At 36.5% G+C, this 20969-nt stretch overlaps 1 protein-coding gene across 1 annotated transcript in view; it reads left to right on the top strand.

Moving 5' to 3' along the window:
- Window positions 1–385: 385 nt before the first annotated feature.
- Window positions 386–20969, top strand: part of LOC134527785 (uncharacterized) — a 47529-nt gene continuing 26945 nt past the window's right edge. The window contains exon 1 of the mRNA XM_063360737.1: window positions 386–425. Coding sequence (XP_063216807.1) covers window positions 386–425 — 40 coding nt within the window. The remainder of the gene's footprint in view (window positions 426–20969) is intronic.

Genomic DNA, 20969 nt, shown 5'->3' with positions numbered 1-20969 from the left:
CCTCCGCCCACCGGGCCATCCTGGTGGGCACACAACAACAGCCACCACCGACGACACCCGCACCGGCCCCGGAACGCGACAATTAAGGGAGAAGGACACAACACCGATGAAGACCATCAGGTGGGGAGGGGGTCGGCTGGGCCGTGGGATCGCATGTGAAATGACAGGCGACTCCGCGGCTTGGTCGGCTTCCCTGCATCTGGTGGAGCATCAGCGCCGATGGTACGAAGACCTGTAGCCAGATGTGAGGGCAAGTCAGGTAGTACGGCGATGAGGGGGAGATGGTGCGGTACCCGAGGGGGAGATTCGTCTCTCAGTCGGGTGTCGCACTATCTCTCCTGGAAGCTGGAACCCTGGCCCCCAGGTGTGGAGCCTTCATGGGGAGATGCAGTGGTCGGACGCCGGAGAAGTTCTGGGGGACGGGGGTGGGTGGCCTTTCGAAAAGATGAGCGCACAGGAGGGCCACTGATCTCCTAACCGAGCATGACTCCACATTCCTGGCCATGAAACCTTTCTCATGGGGCTTCACAGAAGAGTGCCCAACACCATCACTCTTCTGGTTTCGGCGACAGTTGTGGACTGATTTTCCCTAAGTGTTATGTGTCTCTGGAGATGGTTATTGATTTGCACCATTCCCAATGAGGCTTCACTCGGATTGATGGAATTATGGCCAATTCCACAATCTTGGAATCAACCCTGATGACGTATAAAGGCCAGGGGAAACCCATGACCATGGTCAGTATCAACATACGGAAGGCATTCGATAGTGTATGTAAGGAATCGATTTTGATGCATTATACCGTGAAGGTATCGACAAGTGTACCATAGGGTATATTTTGGTATTATACAGTAATACAACAACTACTATTGAATGTCAGAAGCAAACAGCAAACCCTATAAAGGTTGATCGAGGAGTTCGACAAGGAGATCCTTTGAGTGGTACTCTATTTAATATGGTGCTCGACCCCCTGTTAAGAGATCTCAAGAATGGTAAAGACGTACCATTGGGGGATGAGGAAATTAAATCGTTGACTCAAGCACATCAAAAATTACTGTGAAAATATTTTCTGGAGCTACACATTCATCACAAGTAACTGTTACCAGATCACTAGACAAACCGCAAATAGGAGACGTAAAAAGGCTATACTGCAGTTGTATATGACAAGAACTGGTGGATAGCTTATGTTATGGAGAAAAACGAAGAAATTGACGAAGTGAAAGTAACATTTCTCCACCCTGCTGGACCATCACCATCCTTTCCTTATCCAGGGAAACCAGATGTATTATGGATTCCTCTCACAGATGTGTTATGTACAGTAAATCCTGTGACACCAACTGGAAGAATTTATGTGCTATCTGAAAATGACACTTTAAAAACCAATGAGGAATTTTTCAAGTACTGTAATTGAAAATTGCAATCAAACATGTGAGTGCTAATTTCCTTTCTTCAATTTATTTCTCATTTTAAATTATTGTGCAGCGGAATCTTGCATATATTGTACTTCAGCATAAAGTATTTCTCGTTTTAAATTAATTTCCCTGTAAAATTTAATCAAAAGATTGTTCAGTTCAAGATACTTTCAGTGTACAGAATATAATTATCTGATTTTTTTTTTTGTGTATTTTACAACAAGATTTTACTGTATTCTGTTATGCTTTCCTTTGCTGCCAACATTTGACCTAAGGTTTGACAAAAAGTGCATTTGTTTTCAATTAATTTTACTATGAACCAATTAACTCTCCATTTTGAAACTTTGTAGACAATTTAATATTTGTACAAAAAATTTTATAGAATTTTTTGAAAAAAAATTAAAAATGCACTTTTTCCAAAATTTTAAATTTAAATTTGAAAAATTATTTTGAAAGTTATTTTTTTTCTAGACAATATTGTGTTACATATCACATGAAAGGCCATACCAAATGCTGAAAAATGACACCTGTCCCACCTTTCTAACTTAATTTGGAGAAGAGTTATGGTAATTTTAAAATATGCCTGTCGTGCGATTATGAGTGTTTTTCCGAAAATTTACAAAGCAATATTTTCAAAACGGATGGATATATCATTCTAAAATTCATATTTTTGTTAGTCTGTATGGAGGTAACATCTGTGCAAAATTTCATCAAAACCTGAGATGGTGAGGTAAAATGGGTGTGTTGATTTGACATGGAATGACCCTTCAATGACATGACATGTATTTTCCCTTCAGTTCAGATATTACATGCAAAAAAATTGGAAATGGCCTGTTATTCCCAGAATTGTTACAGATTTTAGTTTAGCTTTGATTAAAAGCTCATTTCTGGCATTTATTCTACAGATGTTTTGGTTTACTTGATTGGATATGACTTTCAAAGTTTGTTCGAATGAATCACTTTCACATTTGAATTGCATCTGTACTCTGTATATCCGGTGCAGTCATTTTGTGAATCGCATAGCATTTAACTAAAAGAAACTAAACATTACGAGCAAACTTAAAAGATTTTTATCATGGAAAGTATGTTTAATCTAATGACTTCGCATGATTTAAAAAAATCATTGATATTTTTAAATTTAAAAGAATCTTTTGATAACCAAGTCTGTAACAGCAGAAATAGAAAGTGCTATGTAATTTCTGAGACACTGTTCACACCAGTAAAATGAAACATCTGAAAATTAATGTTATACTGCTTCAGAACAATGTCTTGAATCTGGGGAACCCGGCGAAAAAGTATTTTTCGACAGCCCTTTCCACTGGTTTTTAAAAGTAAATTGATGACATTGTTCCGTGTTTCAGCCATCTTGATGCGGGAAAGAAAGATGAATTTGACTGCCCACAGTTCGCACCGTTTATCATTAAAGACTATATGCCATTTGCACCGATATGGAGTAGCATCCTGCCAACTGTGGCAAAGGCAAGGTTTAGTAATTCAAGTGTAGGGCAGTGGTTTTACCAAGTTAAACACACATTTTTCCCTTACAACAAACGTAATAAGCTTGTTAGCTTCTTGGCCTTTCTTGGTGATCGTATTCAGAACATTGGCAAAACAAATTATTTGTGATATTCCGAAAGAATTAATAAAACGAAAATAGAAATTTAATGGAACTTCCCAAAAAATTAAATGTTTCAAGATAAATGATCATAAACAGTTCTGCAGTGATGATCCGGATGAAATAACAGTGAAGGATTATTTTAGGAGGGCAAAACCAAAACATTAGTATTTTAACATGTAATTATGAAAATTTACAATTAAATTGATAATAGCAACAAAGATTCAGACAAAAATCCTGTTCAGAGAGAACCATCATTGAAGGTAGTACTGTGGTTATGTATGGAAGTAATTATTAAAATAGATCAGATTTTCATAAACTTGGAGATAAGGAATGGTTGCCTGATGCAGCTATTGATGCATGCCTGGCTTGGTACAAAACTGTTTAATATAACATACTATTGTATGAATTCATAATTCACGGTTATATATAATTTTTTTTTTTATTTTGTGTACATATTGCCTATTGTAATTTTTATTACTATTTAATGTAACACTTGTGTGAATTTGTAACTCAGCATAAATAGACAGTCATGTGCTAACGTAGTGAGGTAGATTGTGTTAAAAACATTCTAGTTTTTTAAATGTAATTTTTTTTTAAGTATTTAAAGTTATTTCTTTAATTAGCTGTTTAAAATGTAATTTGTTTTAACTGTTTTTTGAGCATATATTTAATTTTGTCTTGCAAGTAAATTTGTTTTTTTTTTTCAATTTGATGTTACATATCAATATATTGTTTTAAAAATGTGTTGTGACTATCTGTACAGTAACAATACTTTGAATTCTTTCAATAATAAGTTTTGTAATACTTTATGCTTACCAGGATAAATATTTTTTAAAAATTTTAACTAGTGTCTCTCTCTCTGCGTGTGTGTGTGTGTGTGTGTGTTAGTTTGGAGGCGTGGTTTGTAGAGCGGCTATCAAATAAAACTGTATATGAACGAATTTCAATATATTGTTATTATTTTAATACTAGCCTGATTATTGTGAGTTTAAACTGAAAAGCAGCAAGATGCCATCATAGCATGTATATGCTCTGGGAGACATCAGTCTGTGGGGTACAGTTAAAAATAACCAGACGGACCAGTCTGGGGCGAGAGAACTTGTAAAAAAAAAGAAAAAAAGAATGCTAGGATGATTTCATTGGCAGCAATATTGAAAATGCACTTTCATATCTATACGTGGCACTGGTGGGATTCAACACAGTCTCCAATCAGTCGCAGCAACTGTCTGACTGCACTGACTGCGTGCCTTACTTGTGTTCTTCTCTTCTTTTTGTGCATTGCCCCACAAACCCCAAAACCATCCTAAACACAAATGTTAGGTGTGTTGAAACCCAACAAGGAATTCATGTTATCATTGTTTATTCTTCATGACCCTCTTCAACTATAACTCCATTGTCTTCTTCGTCTAACATACCAAGTGGCGTGTATAAATGTGGAGAATGAGACCTCAAGTAATTATGTAAAAGAATGACACATATCACAATCAACTGTGTTTTCTCAGGCTGCAAGAACATTGGTTTCCTTAATACTCTAAAAACTGAGCTTGATATGCCAAAGGCGTTTTCAACTACCTGCAGTACTCTACTCAAACGGTAGTTAAATATTCTCTTAAAAGATCCTTTGGGACGTTCCCCTGCATAAGGCTTCATAAGGTTTTCACCTAGAGCAAACGCACTATCAGCCACGAAAAAATAGGGTACTTTCATAGTATGTCCAGGAAGTTCTTCTGGTTGTGGCAATCCTAGTTTGTTGTTTGTAAGCATATCATGCAACTTGCTGAATTTAAAAACTCCATCTTAAATGCGCCCTTGGCACCCAACATCTAAGAACAAAAAATTACAATTTCCATCCACTAATGCCAATGCCAATAGAACAATACTGAATGCGGATTTGTAACAAAAGAAGTCACTTCCAGACTTGTTAGGTGCTTGTAAAATAACATGCTCTCCGTCGAGTGCACCTACTGTGTGAGGCAGGTTCCACATTGTTGTAAATGTCTTGCTTATGTTCAGCCAATCCATGGGTGTTGTGGAACACTAAAAGCAACAATACAATTCAATTGTATTATAACACTTTCAACATTACCTATGTAGTCCGTTACACTGTAAAAATCACAATTTGTGGTAATATAAAATCTCAGTTACATACCTTTACATGTAATGTTATACACGTGTGTTAAAATCTATACAATAATGTTTACCTGCGTCAGCTACATGGCAAATATTATTTTACCCACAAGTGTATAGATCAAAACATATGTTACTGACACTGTTATTTGTAGCCTTTGCTACAAATACTTCAGTGTATTGTTATATTATTCCTATATTATCTAGTAAAGTACAATGCAGGGCAGCGTTCCATTTCTTTATTTTACGGTTCCGGTTTGTATTTTCCACATTACAGATGTCTGGAAACACCGTTTGTTAGTTATTTTTAGATGATACAGAGCAAATGTGGATAAAAAACAAAAGTACTCAGCAATTTTTGAAGTGTATGATTTTATCATACATTGTACATGTTTGGCTATTTTATAAACAAAATAATACACTGTTGTCTCATTCTTAATATGACTATTTCAGGAGGATGTGTATACGGCACTTGATGTGGAAGTAGAAGCAGTGGTAGAACCTAGAGCTGAAGAACAGAGTATTTCACCGGAGGATACAACAAATATCCCAATACCTCGAAAATGAGCGAGAAAACAACTTGATCCCACACACACTATGATTGCAAATGCATTTGACATGATAAAATCTGCATCTGCCACGCTGACCAAACCACCCGAAGAACCCGATGAAACATCAGCATTTTTCAATTATGTTTCAACAAAGGTGAAACGCTATTCATCCGAAATGAGGATACGTGTACAGCATGCTGTGTTTGAAATACTGATGAGAGCTGATCTAGGGTTTAATGAAACGCCTTCCGACAATGCTTGCAACGTCTTTCACCTACATCCTGCTAGCAATGTGCACAATATTTTCACACTTCAACAGTCTACATGGACCTCAGGTGTATCTCCGTCAGGAACCGCAGTTGGCTCCTATACAACCACAGTTCCAGCAGATTGACCAGTCAGTGACCCCACCATGGGTCCCAGAGTCGCCAGGATCAATGACGTAGGACAGTTTTCATCATTATGTTTAAAATGATATGAGTTTAATGCATGCAGATGTCATTTTACTATCAAGAGTCCTTTTGTTTATTCTTGCAAATAAAATTATACTTTAAGTTCAATATATTGACTATATTATGAATCATTTGATTCCATAATATTAACAACAATTTGTGTAACCAATATTGGAAGTAAGGTGACATCTTCGCAAAATTTTTATACAGACCACTCATACTTTGTGTCTTTAAATCCAACATCAGTTCTCCGCCAAGACGTTTTTTGTACAACTCTGTCCACCACCAACGGCGGCATAATTGTTTTTAACCTTCAAACCAGCCATAACTAAGGCCGCACCTATCACCAACAAAGCTACATTTTCCTCGTGAGAGGACATGACCGCTGCCACCGCTATAAGTAGACTATCATTCGTTCGTCGTTGGTTCGCTTGTCCGATGAATCGTGTGATGTTTTTTGAAACAAATTGTTACCGCGAACATGTACGAGTTATTCACGAGTGATTCAGTAAGTCAAGGTAAAACTCTGCAATAAATATAATAAAGATTACCGGTTCACATTTTACACAGTATGTAATGCAACAATTTAGAAAAAATTTAATTCAGTTTTATTTCCAGGGTAATAATGAAGGGGCACAGTTGGGAAACTCCAATTTTGTGAGGCTTCGGACCTGATTGAAAGGGCAGTCCTTAACCTATTTCAGAAATAACAACAGTACAGTTAATTACTTATTACTATAGCTTCATTTTGTAATGAATTTCATTTGTCATGTAATATTCCACAATTTTTTTCAATCTCTCACACACACACATATATGCAATATCTTTATGTTTAGAGACTCTTTTCCCAAATTAACCTTAGCTCTGTCATACTTTTTTAAACAGGAAGTTCGAAGTTTTTCACTAGCTGTGAGGAAGGAGCGCTTGTGGATGGTACATAAAATGTTATTAGGAGGATGGGGACATATGGAAACAGGACTAAATCACCTAGCTATTAGGGTCGGAAAGATGAAAGGTGCATCAGAGGGGGTGCATCAAAGGGACGCGTGCTTGGGGATCACTCCTTAGAGGTGTTGGCATGGAGCGGCAGAGGAGTGGGGGAAGGTTGTCATATAGACAGCACACGTTTGAAAACAAGCTTCAGTTTGTTGCTGGATACTGGAGAAAAAACCAGCATGTCTTTCCGTAAAAGCGACTTTGACCGCAGTATGTCTCGTGTAGAGATAAGTGGAACCTCTACACCTATACTGTAATCGCAAGAACTCGTGAGGGCTGCCGGTGCAGGGGTGAGGAAACCCTTTTGCGAGGGGAGGCCGAGGTAGAAGAGAAAGTTGGCCCCGCCTACAAGCTGCGCTAGGAGCCATTTAACCCTTTTAGTGCCCAAGTCCGATAAATCGGCTTTGCCTTGTGCGAAAATTGCCATGGCCGAAAAATCGGCCCGATTTTTTTTCGGTTTTCAAGACAGTTTTTGTTACTAGCAGCGCATTCTACCTTTGTCTAATGAAGTGTCCTACTATCTAGTTCCTTTTTCTGAAAACAGGTAGCGAAAGTGCCCCACTATTTAGTTCTTTTTTCTCACAACAAGAGTATGAGTGTCATACTACTGGACATCGCACAGCGTAAGAAACCGCGTTTTGCTGTATTTCTTTATTCTAAAGAAACACTTTCCCTTTTGAAAAAAAATTTTTGTTTCTTTTGTAAATTATTAATTTTAATTCTTTTATTTATTTATTTATCTATTTATGTTGTAACATTAATAATAAGTTTATATCATGAAACTGTTTTCCAGCAATTTCTACAAATGTATTTTTTCAAAGTTACGACAACAATGGTTCATTTTAGGTAAACAATATATGTAACTACCAGTTGCGTGGATATTACAAATAAATTGCGTAAGATTTTATACCGTTGGTTATTCTGAGTTGAAAATTATTATTGCAATAGTCATAGTAAACACGTTTTCCTGCATATTTCTCAGTGGAAAGTGATGTTACTCTGTTTCAAACTAATACTACCGCGAACTTTGTGCGATCAAGACTTTTGTTCTCGTTTTCATAATAATGTCTCGGAAAAGAAGTCACATTGCGGGTACAGATGACAAAGAAATGCTCGACTATTTTTATTCGCTCGATAGTGATATTTGTGAAAGTGATGCGACAACGATACAAGTACTGATGAGGAAGAGCATTTACCATCTACTGCAAACACACCGAGACTTACTCCAGTGGCTGTGGGTAATTATATTCCAGCCGGTGCATCACTTTGTATGAATTCAGGTGATATTTCAAGTGATTCGTCGGATGAAAATGAACAGACTGACGTAAATAATATCTGGTCTTCTTGCGAAAACTTTTCATCACCAAAACACAACATACCCCAGTTTTTAGAAAATGCTGGACCAAAACATTTACCGCCTTGAAACTCGAAGCCCATAGCATATTTTCACCTAATATTTACTTTTTCCTTACTACAGCTTCTGGTAAAGGAAACCAATAGATACGCTCAGCAGTTTTTATCACAGAACAAGGGTAAATAAGGTACAGGTTCGAGAGCTATTTCGTGGAAGAAAACTTCAGTTGTTGAAATGAAAGCATTTGTAGCACGTATAATAAATATGGGCCTCATAAAAATGCCTACACTTTCCTCATATTGGTCTACTGTTCCTTCTCGCAGCATATCATTGTTTCGAAAAATGTTTTCTCGGAATAGATTTCAACTACTTCTAAAAAATTTTTCCACCTATCCAATAACAAAAACCTTGGTCTACCAGGCGAATCAAACTATGATCCAGAAGGAAAATTCAAGCCAATTATTTACCACGCAAATAACGTTTTCAAGCACCACTTCACTCCATACCAAATGCTGAGCATTGATGAAAGTTTGGTCAGAACAAAGAGCCGTACGTCATTACTTCAATACCTTCCCAACAAACACCACCACAGATGGGGAATAAAATTTTGGATGCTTCATGATAGTACTGTTAATTACTGCATGGGATTTTATATATACTGTGGTGCTAAAGATCAATTAGATAAGGCTAGCATAAAACTATATGGTCTTGGGTACACTGTGATCATGAAGCTATTATTAGGTGTGAATTTACTACGAAAAGGTTATCACATTTTTGTTGATAAATTTTTTACAAGTGTACCAGTTGCACAGAAACTCTATTCTGAAGGGACTTACTGGCACTGTTAGGCAGAACAGGAAGCATCTACCAGCTGAATTACACAGGCAAAATAAATTTGAGGTTGGGGAGAAAAGGTATTTCTTGTTATCATGAACTACCACTTAATTTTATATTTTTAATTGAAAAAAAAAGTGATAATACAAAATGCTGATCAAACCAAGATAATATTTTTTCTTCTAAAATTTGAGTCAGTTTCACCTAAATTTGTATAAAGGCATACAATAGTTATGCATAATTTTTTAATAACATCGTTTACTTTTAAAATACATTAATAACAGACTTATAATTATTAAAAAATTATAAGATTCAAAATACACCAAATAGTTGGAGTTACCCTAAGAGAAGATTTCATTTGAATTGTCACAAAGAAAAGCAAAGTTTTTTTTTTTTTTTCAAAAAATTATTGTTACAATAAATATTGGAAAAAATTACATTACTAATATACATACTATAATATAGAAAAACAATTAAATATTTAAAAAAAATTCAAACCAAAGAATATTACTGTCAAAACTGCTCCCTATCCACATAACAATCCATAAAAAATATTTTATAATTATTTTTTTTAAATTAAAAAACAACAAAAATAAAATAAGATTAGAATTTTTATGTTTAAACATGAGAAGTGACAAAAGAAAACATTTATCTATAAACAGTAAAAATTTCATAGTTATAACAGTAAAGGTTAAAAAATTATTAAAATTAAACTCTAGAGATGCAATTTAGTTAAAAATGACCTGGCACTATTAGCACTACCATCCTAGCAGAGGCTGGCACTAAGAGGGTTAAAACACATTAACCTACGTCCTCGCTGCAGTAGTGACGGGACTGTTAACAATGGCAAGTAATGCGCGGAAGAAAAGATTTAAGAAATTGTTTATAGCAAGGAAAGAGAAATAATGAGTGTTGAAGCTTGTGATAAAGAATAACGAAATAATGTTTGCTTGTTCCTTTGAACAAAGCTACTCACAGAGCTGTAAAGTACACTGGAGTGAGCAGGGCGCCTATTGAAAGAATTAGAAGAGACATTAGAGAGAGACCAGATGAAACACAAACGACTCCTGGAAAACAAAGGTAAGTACGCAATGTTAAATAAAATACCTCTTGAGATAACTGTTTGTAATTCGCTGTATTTTGCGTGGCTCTGAACAAATGGAAACGGAAGACTGTGATTGTTTACATCAGTTTTTGCAAGAACACATTTAATATTACAAAAATAAGACATAACATTGCATTTTAATACAATAATAAAAAACACAACTATACAGATTAACCCCTTCAACGTAAATTCTTTACCATTTTGTCATTACATGTCGAAAAACAATTTGAAAAAGGAATGTCTGACGATTGTAAAACAATTCAATATAAAATTTATAGATTTAATACTAGTTTAAATAAACGATAAAACTAAATTCAAAGTCAAACTGCCTAATTTCATTCGCGTTTGATCTAAGCAGATCTGCTCATAAATGATATTAATATGTGTTATTTTATTAGATTCTTTATTTCCCTTCTTTGTATTAATCAACATTTTTTAATGCCGATAAAATTGTAAAATATGCTGCACTGCCTACAATGCATTTTCCTCATTCGTATGCTTTGTTTGCGCCAAGTATAAATTGAAGTAAATATGAGCATTGGCCAGTCACTAGTTAGTACCTTTAATTACCTCAGTGTATTATGTATTTTTTGCTATATTTTTATAGGTTAATGTTTATTATGCTTTCAACACATTCGGAAATGAAAATGAAAAAAAAATTATTTTTAAAAAAATATTTTAGTTTCGTTTTATTGACACCTACGAAATAAAATTTTAATGTTATGTATCACAGTAGTAGAACGACAGTAAACTATCAACCGACTTATATGTTGTTGATTCGATACGACTCTTCTAATTCACTTTATTTTATGGGGGATTTAATACAAAACGTATAATAATTCTTAAGTTTTCAAGTCGCTTTTGAATCAGCTATACTCGTAAACAAATAATGATACCCGTTCAATTCATGATTTGACATAGCTGTGTGTGAATTAAATAATATATATTTTAATAACCAGTGTTTGTTATGTAGATACCAGGAAGACACATACACATAACCAATAACCAATATAAAGAGGCCGGAATAATTCGCGGGTTCACTGACCTGAAAAGGCTATCCTCTAAGAATAGCTGTGTACTCATGTAGACTACAGCTGCTCAGTAGCTGTTCGCTGACAGTGATAGCAAACATTTGAGACCTGCATTTAGTTTTGTCTTTATCGTTGCCTCAACACTCTGCATGAGGAGTCAAATAGAATAATAGCATATCACGAAGGTGGCACTAATTTGTATTTAGTTGAATTCTAGCTTGTTCTGGAAAGAAAACGCGAATTTTTTAAGTCTCTACCAATGTACAAAATAATAAATTAAAATAATTAATAACTTTGTCATCAGTGTTTTGCAAAGCCTTTTTGTTCTTGCATGAACTCACAAAACTATGTATTAAGTTGTCAATTTCAGTTTAGTACTGCAAGTATTTACATTGTATTTATTTTTTTCTCAGTCCAAAAAATGGAAAGAAAATTAAAGTTGATAGCTTTTACAGACGCGTGATAAGGGACACCATAAAAGAGTTTTACGTAGTTAAGAAAATTGTACCAACAGTAGGTAAACTTATGCCAGTTCTGAGAGAAACAATTAGCTGGAAGTTGAGTCAGTCATCTCTTCGTAAACTCCTCTAAGATATGGGGTTGGTTTGGAAACGGTCGCAAAAAAAGTGTGGGTTTCTCATTGCAAGGGCCGATATAGTTGTTTGGCGTTTAAAGTATTTGACGACAATGAAACAACTAAGAAGAGAAGGGAGAAACAAATTTTATATTGACGAAACATGGATTGACACAAATTTAACTTTTATGAAGTTTTGGCAGAAGAAAGGAGATGTTAAAGGTTTAGTGGCAAGTGGAACTGCAGGAAACAAGCTCATTGTTGTGCACATTGGGTCACAAGAAGGCTTTCTTCCGAATGGACTGTTGATTTACATGGCCAATTCGTCAACAGGAGACTACCACGTGCAGATGAATGCTCAAAATTTTGAGAAGTGGGTTTCGCAGCAAGTGTTACCAAATCTTCCACCAAACTCCGTGATAGTTATGGACAACGCACCATGCCACTCGAAACAATTACAAAAACCACCATCTAAATATGATGTTAAAAAATAAACATTTTCATGGTTACAAAGAAAAGGTGTCACGTGCGAGGATACAATGAGGAAAGCTACTCTGAGCTACTTGAGCAACACTGGCCAAGAGAAAAAATATTTTCTGTTGACAAACTGTTCCAGCAGTACGGACATACAGTAGTTAGATTACCACCATATATGTGCGACTTTAATACCATTGAACTTGCATGGGCGAAGATTAAACATTATATTCGAACTAACAACACGAGTGGAGATTTGTCACTTCAGTCTTTGCAGCGTCAAACAAAAGAAGCTGTTGAAGCTGTATCAAAGGAAGTATGGGTAGGATACTGCAAGCATGTAGAAAAAATGGAAGAAGAGTATTGGAAGAACGACTGCATCATGGAAATAGCCGTAGATGAATTCCTGATCAATTTGGAACACGAGTGTGACAACAATGGTAGTGAAAGTATAGGTGGTACCTGGAGTGAGGAAGAATTATGCTGTGATAGCGACAACTCTTGTTTAGCTCAACCATTGTAAACAGTCAAATTTTTAGTGTTTCATGAAACAGTGCCATCCAACATGTTTTTGTGGAGTTTTCATGTTCCTAGTTATTATTATATGCTACGCTTGCCACTTTAAGCATACAATTTAAAAAATATGTGGAGTGAAGGGGTAGTCTTGTAGACATTGAGTTTTTTTTATTTATTTAATTGTAAGTAATTTCCAGTGTTAATTCTTGAATTTTTGTGTGTTCATTACTGATTAGTGTTTATTTTGTTGTATATTGTTCAATTTCTGCTAGCCACCACAAATACTTGAAGTCTTACAAATAAATTATTTTTAAGTCTCATCTTAACAAACTAGAACTAAGGGCTAAGGACAAACTTTATTTCTATTTGTTGTTAAAATAAATTTCTCTTGATTAGGGGTGGAGTTATGACCCCCTTAAAACACCCCCCCCCCCCCCCCCGGGCTGCACCCATACCAAGACTAGTACTATTGAGCCTTGCTCTACCAATCATAACTTTGTGCACCCATACCGAGACTAGTACTATCGAGCCTTGCTCTACCGATCATAACTTTGCAAGCATTTATTTGAGAAAAGTAATTTTTATTAATTTTTTTCATTGGTATTTATACCTTTAGGATAACCACAAATGACTGGTTGAAATAGTAGTGGCCAAAGTGGATATTTCAGACCATATAATGCTAACTAATTTTGTCTAAAACACATCAATTAAGTTCATACCCTTAGGTGGCAGCAGTATGTTTATGTTTTATACCTATTTCATTACCTAAATAAATTAATTAGTTACACTGTCTTTCTCTATAATTTAACTATAAGATATAAGGAATTTCCAGATCAGTTTATGATTTTCATTTTTTGTTTGTGTCTATAGTATATATTGGTTTGTCATGTTTCTTTTACTAGTATACTTTACACTAAATCCTAAGAGTGTTCATACACCTATAACCCATTCACAATGAGCCTTCTCCTACGGAATCCTTTGTCTTCCAGTGTTATTCGTACATTACCATACCCTTTTTAAGTGAATTCCTGTTAGATGATGTTACAGCATCTCAGAACATGCAATAACACAAAAACTGTACTTACAAGAAGCTATATCATTAACATTTTTCTCGAGGGAATGACATTAATTCATATTTAGCTTGTTTTTTATATTGGACATTTAAAGCTATTTATGTAGAATTTTACATAAATTAAAGATTTTTTAAAAAAACATCAATTTAATTATAATCATAGTAAAATGAAACATGTATAAATGGTAATGACATGTTGAATTTTAACCCTTTGTTGCCTGATGTTACTTTCCAGTACCAGCAGTTTCAGTTTATTTCTCTAAAACTGATGGTTGAGAAATATTTCCCTGGCTGGTGGTACTCCAGAGTACTATGTTTTTGATGCAAAAAACATTGGGTTTTTCTATTGCTGTAGTGGATGGTCTTGTGAGATATCTATGGTAAAGTGCATGTATTGTGATTTTTTGAAGTCTATACAAAATATTTTTTTTGGGTGCGATTGAGGGACTTGGTATTGTTCTAATGTTGTACACCTGTGCACATATGCTTTCTCTAGTGACTCATGTCCAACTACTCACCAAATTACCAATAGTTACTTTGTGAGACACACAAATGTGTTTGGTACTTGTACGTACAAACAGGCAATAGGTGTTCTGATTGTACAGGGACATATAACCTCTTGTTTTGGACAGGTTATGTGTATTGTTTCAGTTTTAGGTTGTCAATTTGTCACACACATGTTGCTGAGTTTACGTTGTTAAGATGTCTGGATTAACAATTAAACGTGTAAAAAATTTTACTGAAGAGCAAGTTTTGACAATATTAGAGGATATTCCCCTGGACAATAGTGAAACTTCATACATTGAAGATGATGAAGAGGATGTTATTCTGAGTCCCTGTACAGAAACGTTCGATGATGTTTTTGAATAACTTTCAGAAATCTATGGTTAAATAGCTTGCGAGCAGCCAGACAATGCAAGTGGGCTTGGAAATGGTTAAGTGGAACCATTGCAAAGCAATGGACAAAAATCACATGGAAATGAAAACAGAAAATGGAATAAATGTGACCTTAGTGCAACAGTTCTAGATTACAGACTTTTGTATGATGTTTCTGAATCGAAATTCAGTCTCTGTAAATTAGCGACAGGTATATTTTGTGAAATGTTTTGACCTGCAATGGAAAACATAGAGTTTCAAAGTAATCTTGTTGGTCTCGTCTTTCAAGCCGCAAAGGACTACCACAAAACTTTGGCAATGGTGGTAGTATGAAAAGAGGTGGTTTTGATCATAGGGTTTCTTCAACACACACTACATAGTCTTTCAGTGGAAGGATAATAAACTGGTAATATTTGCATTAAATTTCCATGGGAACGAAGAAACAACTGTATCCAGAAAGCTAAGGATGGATCACATATTCCTGTGACTTGTCCTGTTGTGATGGACGACTACAACAAGCATATGGGAGGAGTTGATCATGCTGATCGTCTTCGCTCTGTTTATGGGTAGGTCTAAGTGGTGGCACCGTCTTTTCTGGGGTATGCTGGAAATTCTGTTTGTAAACACATATGTAGTGTATTGTAGTTTATTTGAAAAAATTACTGTATTAGAGTTCAGACTTAGTGTTTCTCTTAGCCTGATGAACAAAATTGGTATGCCAACTGCAGGCAAAAGCCCATGAGAGAGAAACCCAACTAACAAGAACAGCACTGCAAAGAGGAGAAAATCTGAGTATTCTGTGACAAAAGATGTTCGTCTTGGCAATCTTGGCAACCACTTTGTAAAATTTGTTTAAAACCACGAAAGGTGGGAAGTGTGATTGAAAAACCATATCCAGTCAAGGCCTTATTCTAAGTGCACTGCATGCTGTGTATTCCTTTGTTCCAATGATAAAAAGAACTGTTTTTCTGTGTACCATGAAGTGGCATTCTATTTTATGGTATTTATTAAGGTACTAAGTTGATTTTTTTAAGTATTAAGTTAAATGCTCTATTTTACTTGTTATTAGATTATAATTGGTTTGATTACAGTAGATATTTTCAATACTCGTATACGTTGGGTAAACAATACTTTTTAGTCACATAGTCCCTGTCAGTACTGTGGAGTACCACTTCAAAAAAGTAATTATAGACATAATTAAAAAATTTGAAAAAAATTTAGGTGTTATTTGAAGACTTAATTATTAGAAAAAAATAATAACTTTCATTATTTTAGCTGTTTACTGCTGTCAGGCAACAAAAAGTTGAAAGATGTTAAAGCAAAAGACTATAAATAAGTGTGCTGACAATAATTTCAATGGATAAATTTATATTTATATTTAATTTTGTCTTTAAATGATGATACAAATTTAAATAGATCAGTCCTTTTTGAAATATAATAAAGAAAACATCGTCCATGTATTAGAAACTCTTACCCTACTTACCAGACATAACTATTGAAGGAAAGCAGTAAATTTATATACAGTACACTCCCTATTTAACGCGGTTGTCGAGGGAAATAAATTTTACCCGCATTGTTGCATAACCGCGATGTTTCGATGTGACCAAGGTCAAAAGGCATAAAACACCGCCTGTGTTCTAATAGGTCGGCAAGCACACACAGTATAGACGGCCCACCTTTGTGCGGACTTTGCATCCGCAGTTTTCACTAAACGCGGGTGAAAAAATTAAAATAATAAATTTTAAAGATAAATATTAAATGTTGAATTGTTTTTATTTTCCTCGTGCTGCGCACAGTTTGTCGCACAGCCTACGAGCACGCCACACGCCGCCATACACACGTGCGGCACACAAGCTGCTGCCAGTCTCGTGGTGTCAGCCACAGTATCTGCTTCGTCAGTGACCGTAACAAAGTGTGCAGTGTGTGCGGTTACACACGATTCTGTGGTCGAAGTCTTCTAAAAAGAAAGGCCGTAGTGATACTTCAAACCGAATATGAATCGCAAAGTACCGAGTTTGATTGACAAAATAAAAATTCTATATTTACTTACAGATAGATTGTCTTTTGCAGAAGTAGGCCGCAGATACAGGAAAAAACGATTCTAGCATTCGTAGAATAAAAAATAAAGAATCGTCTATTGTGTCAAGTGGTTAAACTTTATTATCCATGCTTACAGTAAATTATAAATGGTCACGTGTGGGAAACAAAAATTGTGCCAATTTAATTTTAGCGCAATCAGTGACGCCGTATTAAAAGCCGTGTTAAACTATGTCTTTACTTATTTCACCAAACACTGTGTCGAGTTGCTGAGTGTGTGTGGCTCGGATCGGCAAGTGTTATATTCCCCAGCCTCTGGTTAAAGGTCGGGAGACCGCTACACATAAACATTTCCGGGACTTGTTTACTACCTCACGGCAAAAGTGGTACAGTATGGTTCACGTAAGTATTGGACCACTGGGAATTCCTGGGCAAAGATTAAAAATACGCTAGATGATTTACTTTAAAATTTAATGTTAAAACATTATACCAAAGTAAAAAGATGAACGTGTATAATACAATGAATTACCCAATAATATTACGTCTGTAGGTTTAAGTTGTAACAAAACATTTATATACAGATGTCCAGTAAAGTACCAATTAAGATTCTGGAGTGGAATTTTAAACACCGTAACACCTGATTTTGCCTTGTACGCAGTGACGCTGCTCAGTCAAGTGACTCATGCTCTGCTTGTGTGCTGCGTGAACACATTCCCTCCCCCACTCCCCCTCGTCGTGTTTCTGCCCGCTCTTTTCTCTACCTCTCTCCATATTCTCGGCTCGCCTCTCCCTACCCAGCGCTTGCCGACAACCAAGCCTATCCAACATCAATCCCCAGCCAAGTCACGCTGGATAATGTCGCTGGATGGTGGGATTTATCAGGTCCCCTGCTTGATTTGTGAGATAAAGCGACGTTAAGAACTAGTCTTTCAGAAAATATCACTGGGCTGGATTGGACCATAATTTGAAAACCCTACAAGATAAAGGAATAATGTACGGAGATATCTTGTTTAGAATTTCACTGCGGACATTTTATACGCCTAGACGTTTTTCTGCCCGAAGCTTAGTTTGTTAGTTACAACGCAAAATTATCCTAATCGGCTATCAACCATTTATTCCATTACTATTCATTTCTGACTGGGGGACATAGTTTGACCCGCGATATACCCGATTCCGCGATCAATCGGGGCGCGATATACCCGATTCCGCGATCAATCGGGGCGCGATATACCGGGAGTTTACTGTATATACACACACACACATTTAAGTTTCCAGTTTGTGATGGATGTTATAGTCTAGCTTTATGATGATTTATGACAGGAGTATGTACATATGTTACATATTCTACATTCACTCAGCTTAACGGAGTGAAGAGATTTTGATCAAAGCTAAAAAGCGTGGTCTTGAGAGCTTAAGAAGAACGCCAAAATGGAAAACGAATGGTCAAACCATTACATTACCACTTGATCTTATTAAACTTAATGTATCACTACAGTTTCTCATGCAAAGCATCATTGTGTTTGTGTATTTATTTGAAAAATTAAAAAGTGGAATGACAAATAAGTTATAGCTTGACTGTGTCGACAAAAGGATTATTTGCAACAGAACGCATTTGTTTATCGGGTTTTACAAACCAAGAACACACAAAGTGCACTTTGAACCCAGGGTCTAATGGTTTCATGAAGCATAGTAAGCTGTGCAGCTGTTAAACTTCTGGAGTGGGGGGAAACAAAGACTAGGAAGGCCAGCGGGCTGATTACAAACACCATCGACGACTTGCGTTATTCTTCACGCGGTAACGAAACACGTATTGAGTAGGGGGTATAGGAGGGTTCTGGACCAATGTAAACATTGCCCCAGAACCCCCCTGGGGGCCGCCATTGTTGTTGACATTGGTTACCAGGGCGCGCCACCGTCACAGCCACTGGGGGCCGCCAACTTGTTTCATGGAGGCCGCCATCTTAGTTCAGCCTTTGGTAACCGGAGAGCGCCACCGTCGCTCTGAAGGCGGGAATTGTATACAAAAAAACCTGGGCAGTGTGGGGATTCGATCCGTGGGATGCAGCAACGTCGAGGTTACAAGGCGGACACCTTAACCACTAGACCACGAGACCAGTTGAGGAGAGTAGAATTTAATAAGGACGATATGCTTAAAAGCCCGCATGTTTTTAAATTTCCAACCGTCATGATTAAATTTCAAAAAAAAAAATATGATTAAGTAATGCATCCATACTAGCTATGTCTATAAACCCCCACCACTCCACAATCGCCACCATGTTTAAATTTCGAAAAAAAAATGGTTAAATAATGCAGCCATACTAGCTATGTCTATAAAACCCCACCACTCCACAACCGCCGACATGTTTAAATTTCGAAAAAATATCCTTAAGCCGCCATGTTTAAATTTCGAAAAAATATGCTTAAGCCACCATGTTTAATTTCCAAAAACCATTTACCGCTATGCTTAAACCGCCATGTTGTATGCTTAAAACACCCACCCCCACCCCAAGTATGCCTAAAAGAAACCCCCGCCATACTAGTTATGCCTAAATAAAATCCATCCATGTTTAAATTTCCAAAAAGAAACAAAATACCGCCATGTCTAATTTAAAAAAAAAAATGCCACCATATTTTAAAATTTCCAAAAATCATTTACCGCTATGCTTAAATGTCCATTATGCTTAAAAGACGCCAACACCCAACCACCCAGAGTACGCTGCTATGCTTAAATAATGCCGCCATACTAGCTATGACTAAATTTAAATACCTGAGAGCAACATAGCAACATAACCTCAAAACCTCGCGCACAGAGAGCGAGATGTTGTCCGCTGGGGCGTCACTCATAAAATGAGCAAAAACAATTCCCACATCATATTATATATAATTAAAAGCATAATAATGTCTTTAAAATATAAATATTACCAACGCCGTGTGGGGAACAGCAGCCCGCTCAAGAATATGCTTTAGTGGTAGCATGAGCTCTCTGTCAGTGTCATAAGCATAGTTAAAATCTCCTTATTCAAGAACGGAAGTTTTTTCGTCGACTTTGAGGGCGCGTAGCGCCCAAACCGTTGGAGGTGGAAGGCTGAAATATTTTTTTTCTGCACACCTTCCATCCTTCCTCTGTGCAGCGCCCCATATTAAGACCCCTTCCTCCCAAAACCCTGGGAGGAGATAGAGTGAACAGAGGGGCATGTTTTCTAGATCTGTCAGTGAGGAACGCGTGCTTTTCGTCGCATAACTTCGGTGCCGTTCGTGTGTGGGCCAAAAACTTTGGCACAGAGGTAGTACAGGATGTTACCTCTAGACGTTTTTCTCGGATTTTGAAATTACTCTTCCTGAAGGGGGGGGGGGGGGGGGGGGGGAAGTCCGTTTTTTGGTTTGTTTTTTTAAGGGCCTAGCCCCTGCATCTTTTGAGTTGGGAGGATGCCCTTTGGCAGAAAGTTGTGATTGAATACGCTCTTCTTACCACGTAAGTGGTATCTTTGAAAATAATTTATTTTGGTTGAAAACATTTTTTTTCAATTTCTATTTGGAAAGGGCATAGGCCCCGCATCTCATAATTTTTAATGTGTGATACCATAATTACTGTTTATATCCTCAGAAATTATCGTACGGTGTACCATAATTCCGGTACTTATACCGTAATTATTGTACGCTGTCTATTCGCCTTCTGGGACGTCGCACCCTCACCTTTTGAGTTGGGAGGATGCTCTTTGGCAGAAAGTTGCGATTGAATACGTTCTTCTTACCACGTAAGTGGTATCTTTGAAAAAAATTTATTTTGGTCGAAAAATCTTTTTTTCGATTTCTATTTGGAAAGGGCCTAGCCCCCGCATCTTTTGAGTTGGGAGGATGCCCTTTGGTAGAAAGTTGCGATTGAATACGCTCTTCTTACCACGTAAGTGGTATCTTTGAAAATAATTTATTTTGGTTGAAAAC

This window comes from Bacillus rossius, chromosome 1 (assembly GCF_032445375.1).
Source record: "Bacillus rossius redtenbacheri isolate Brsri chromosome 1, Brsri_v3, whole genome shotgun sequence".
Lineage (NCBI taxonomy): Eukaryota > Metazoa > Arthropoda > Insecta > Phasmatodea > Bacillidae > Bacillus > Bacillus rossius.
This window is presented reverse-complemented; position numbering and strand designations above follow the sequence as displayed.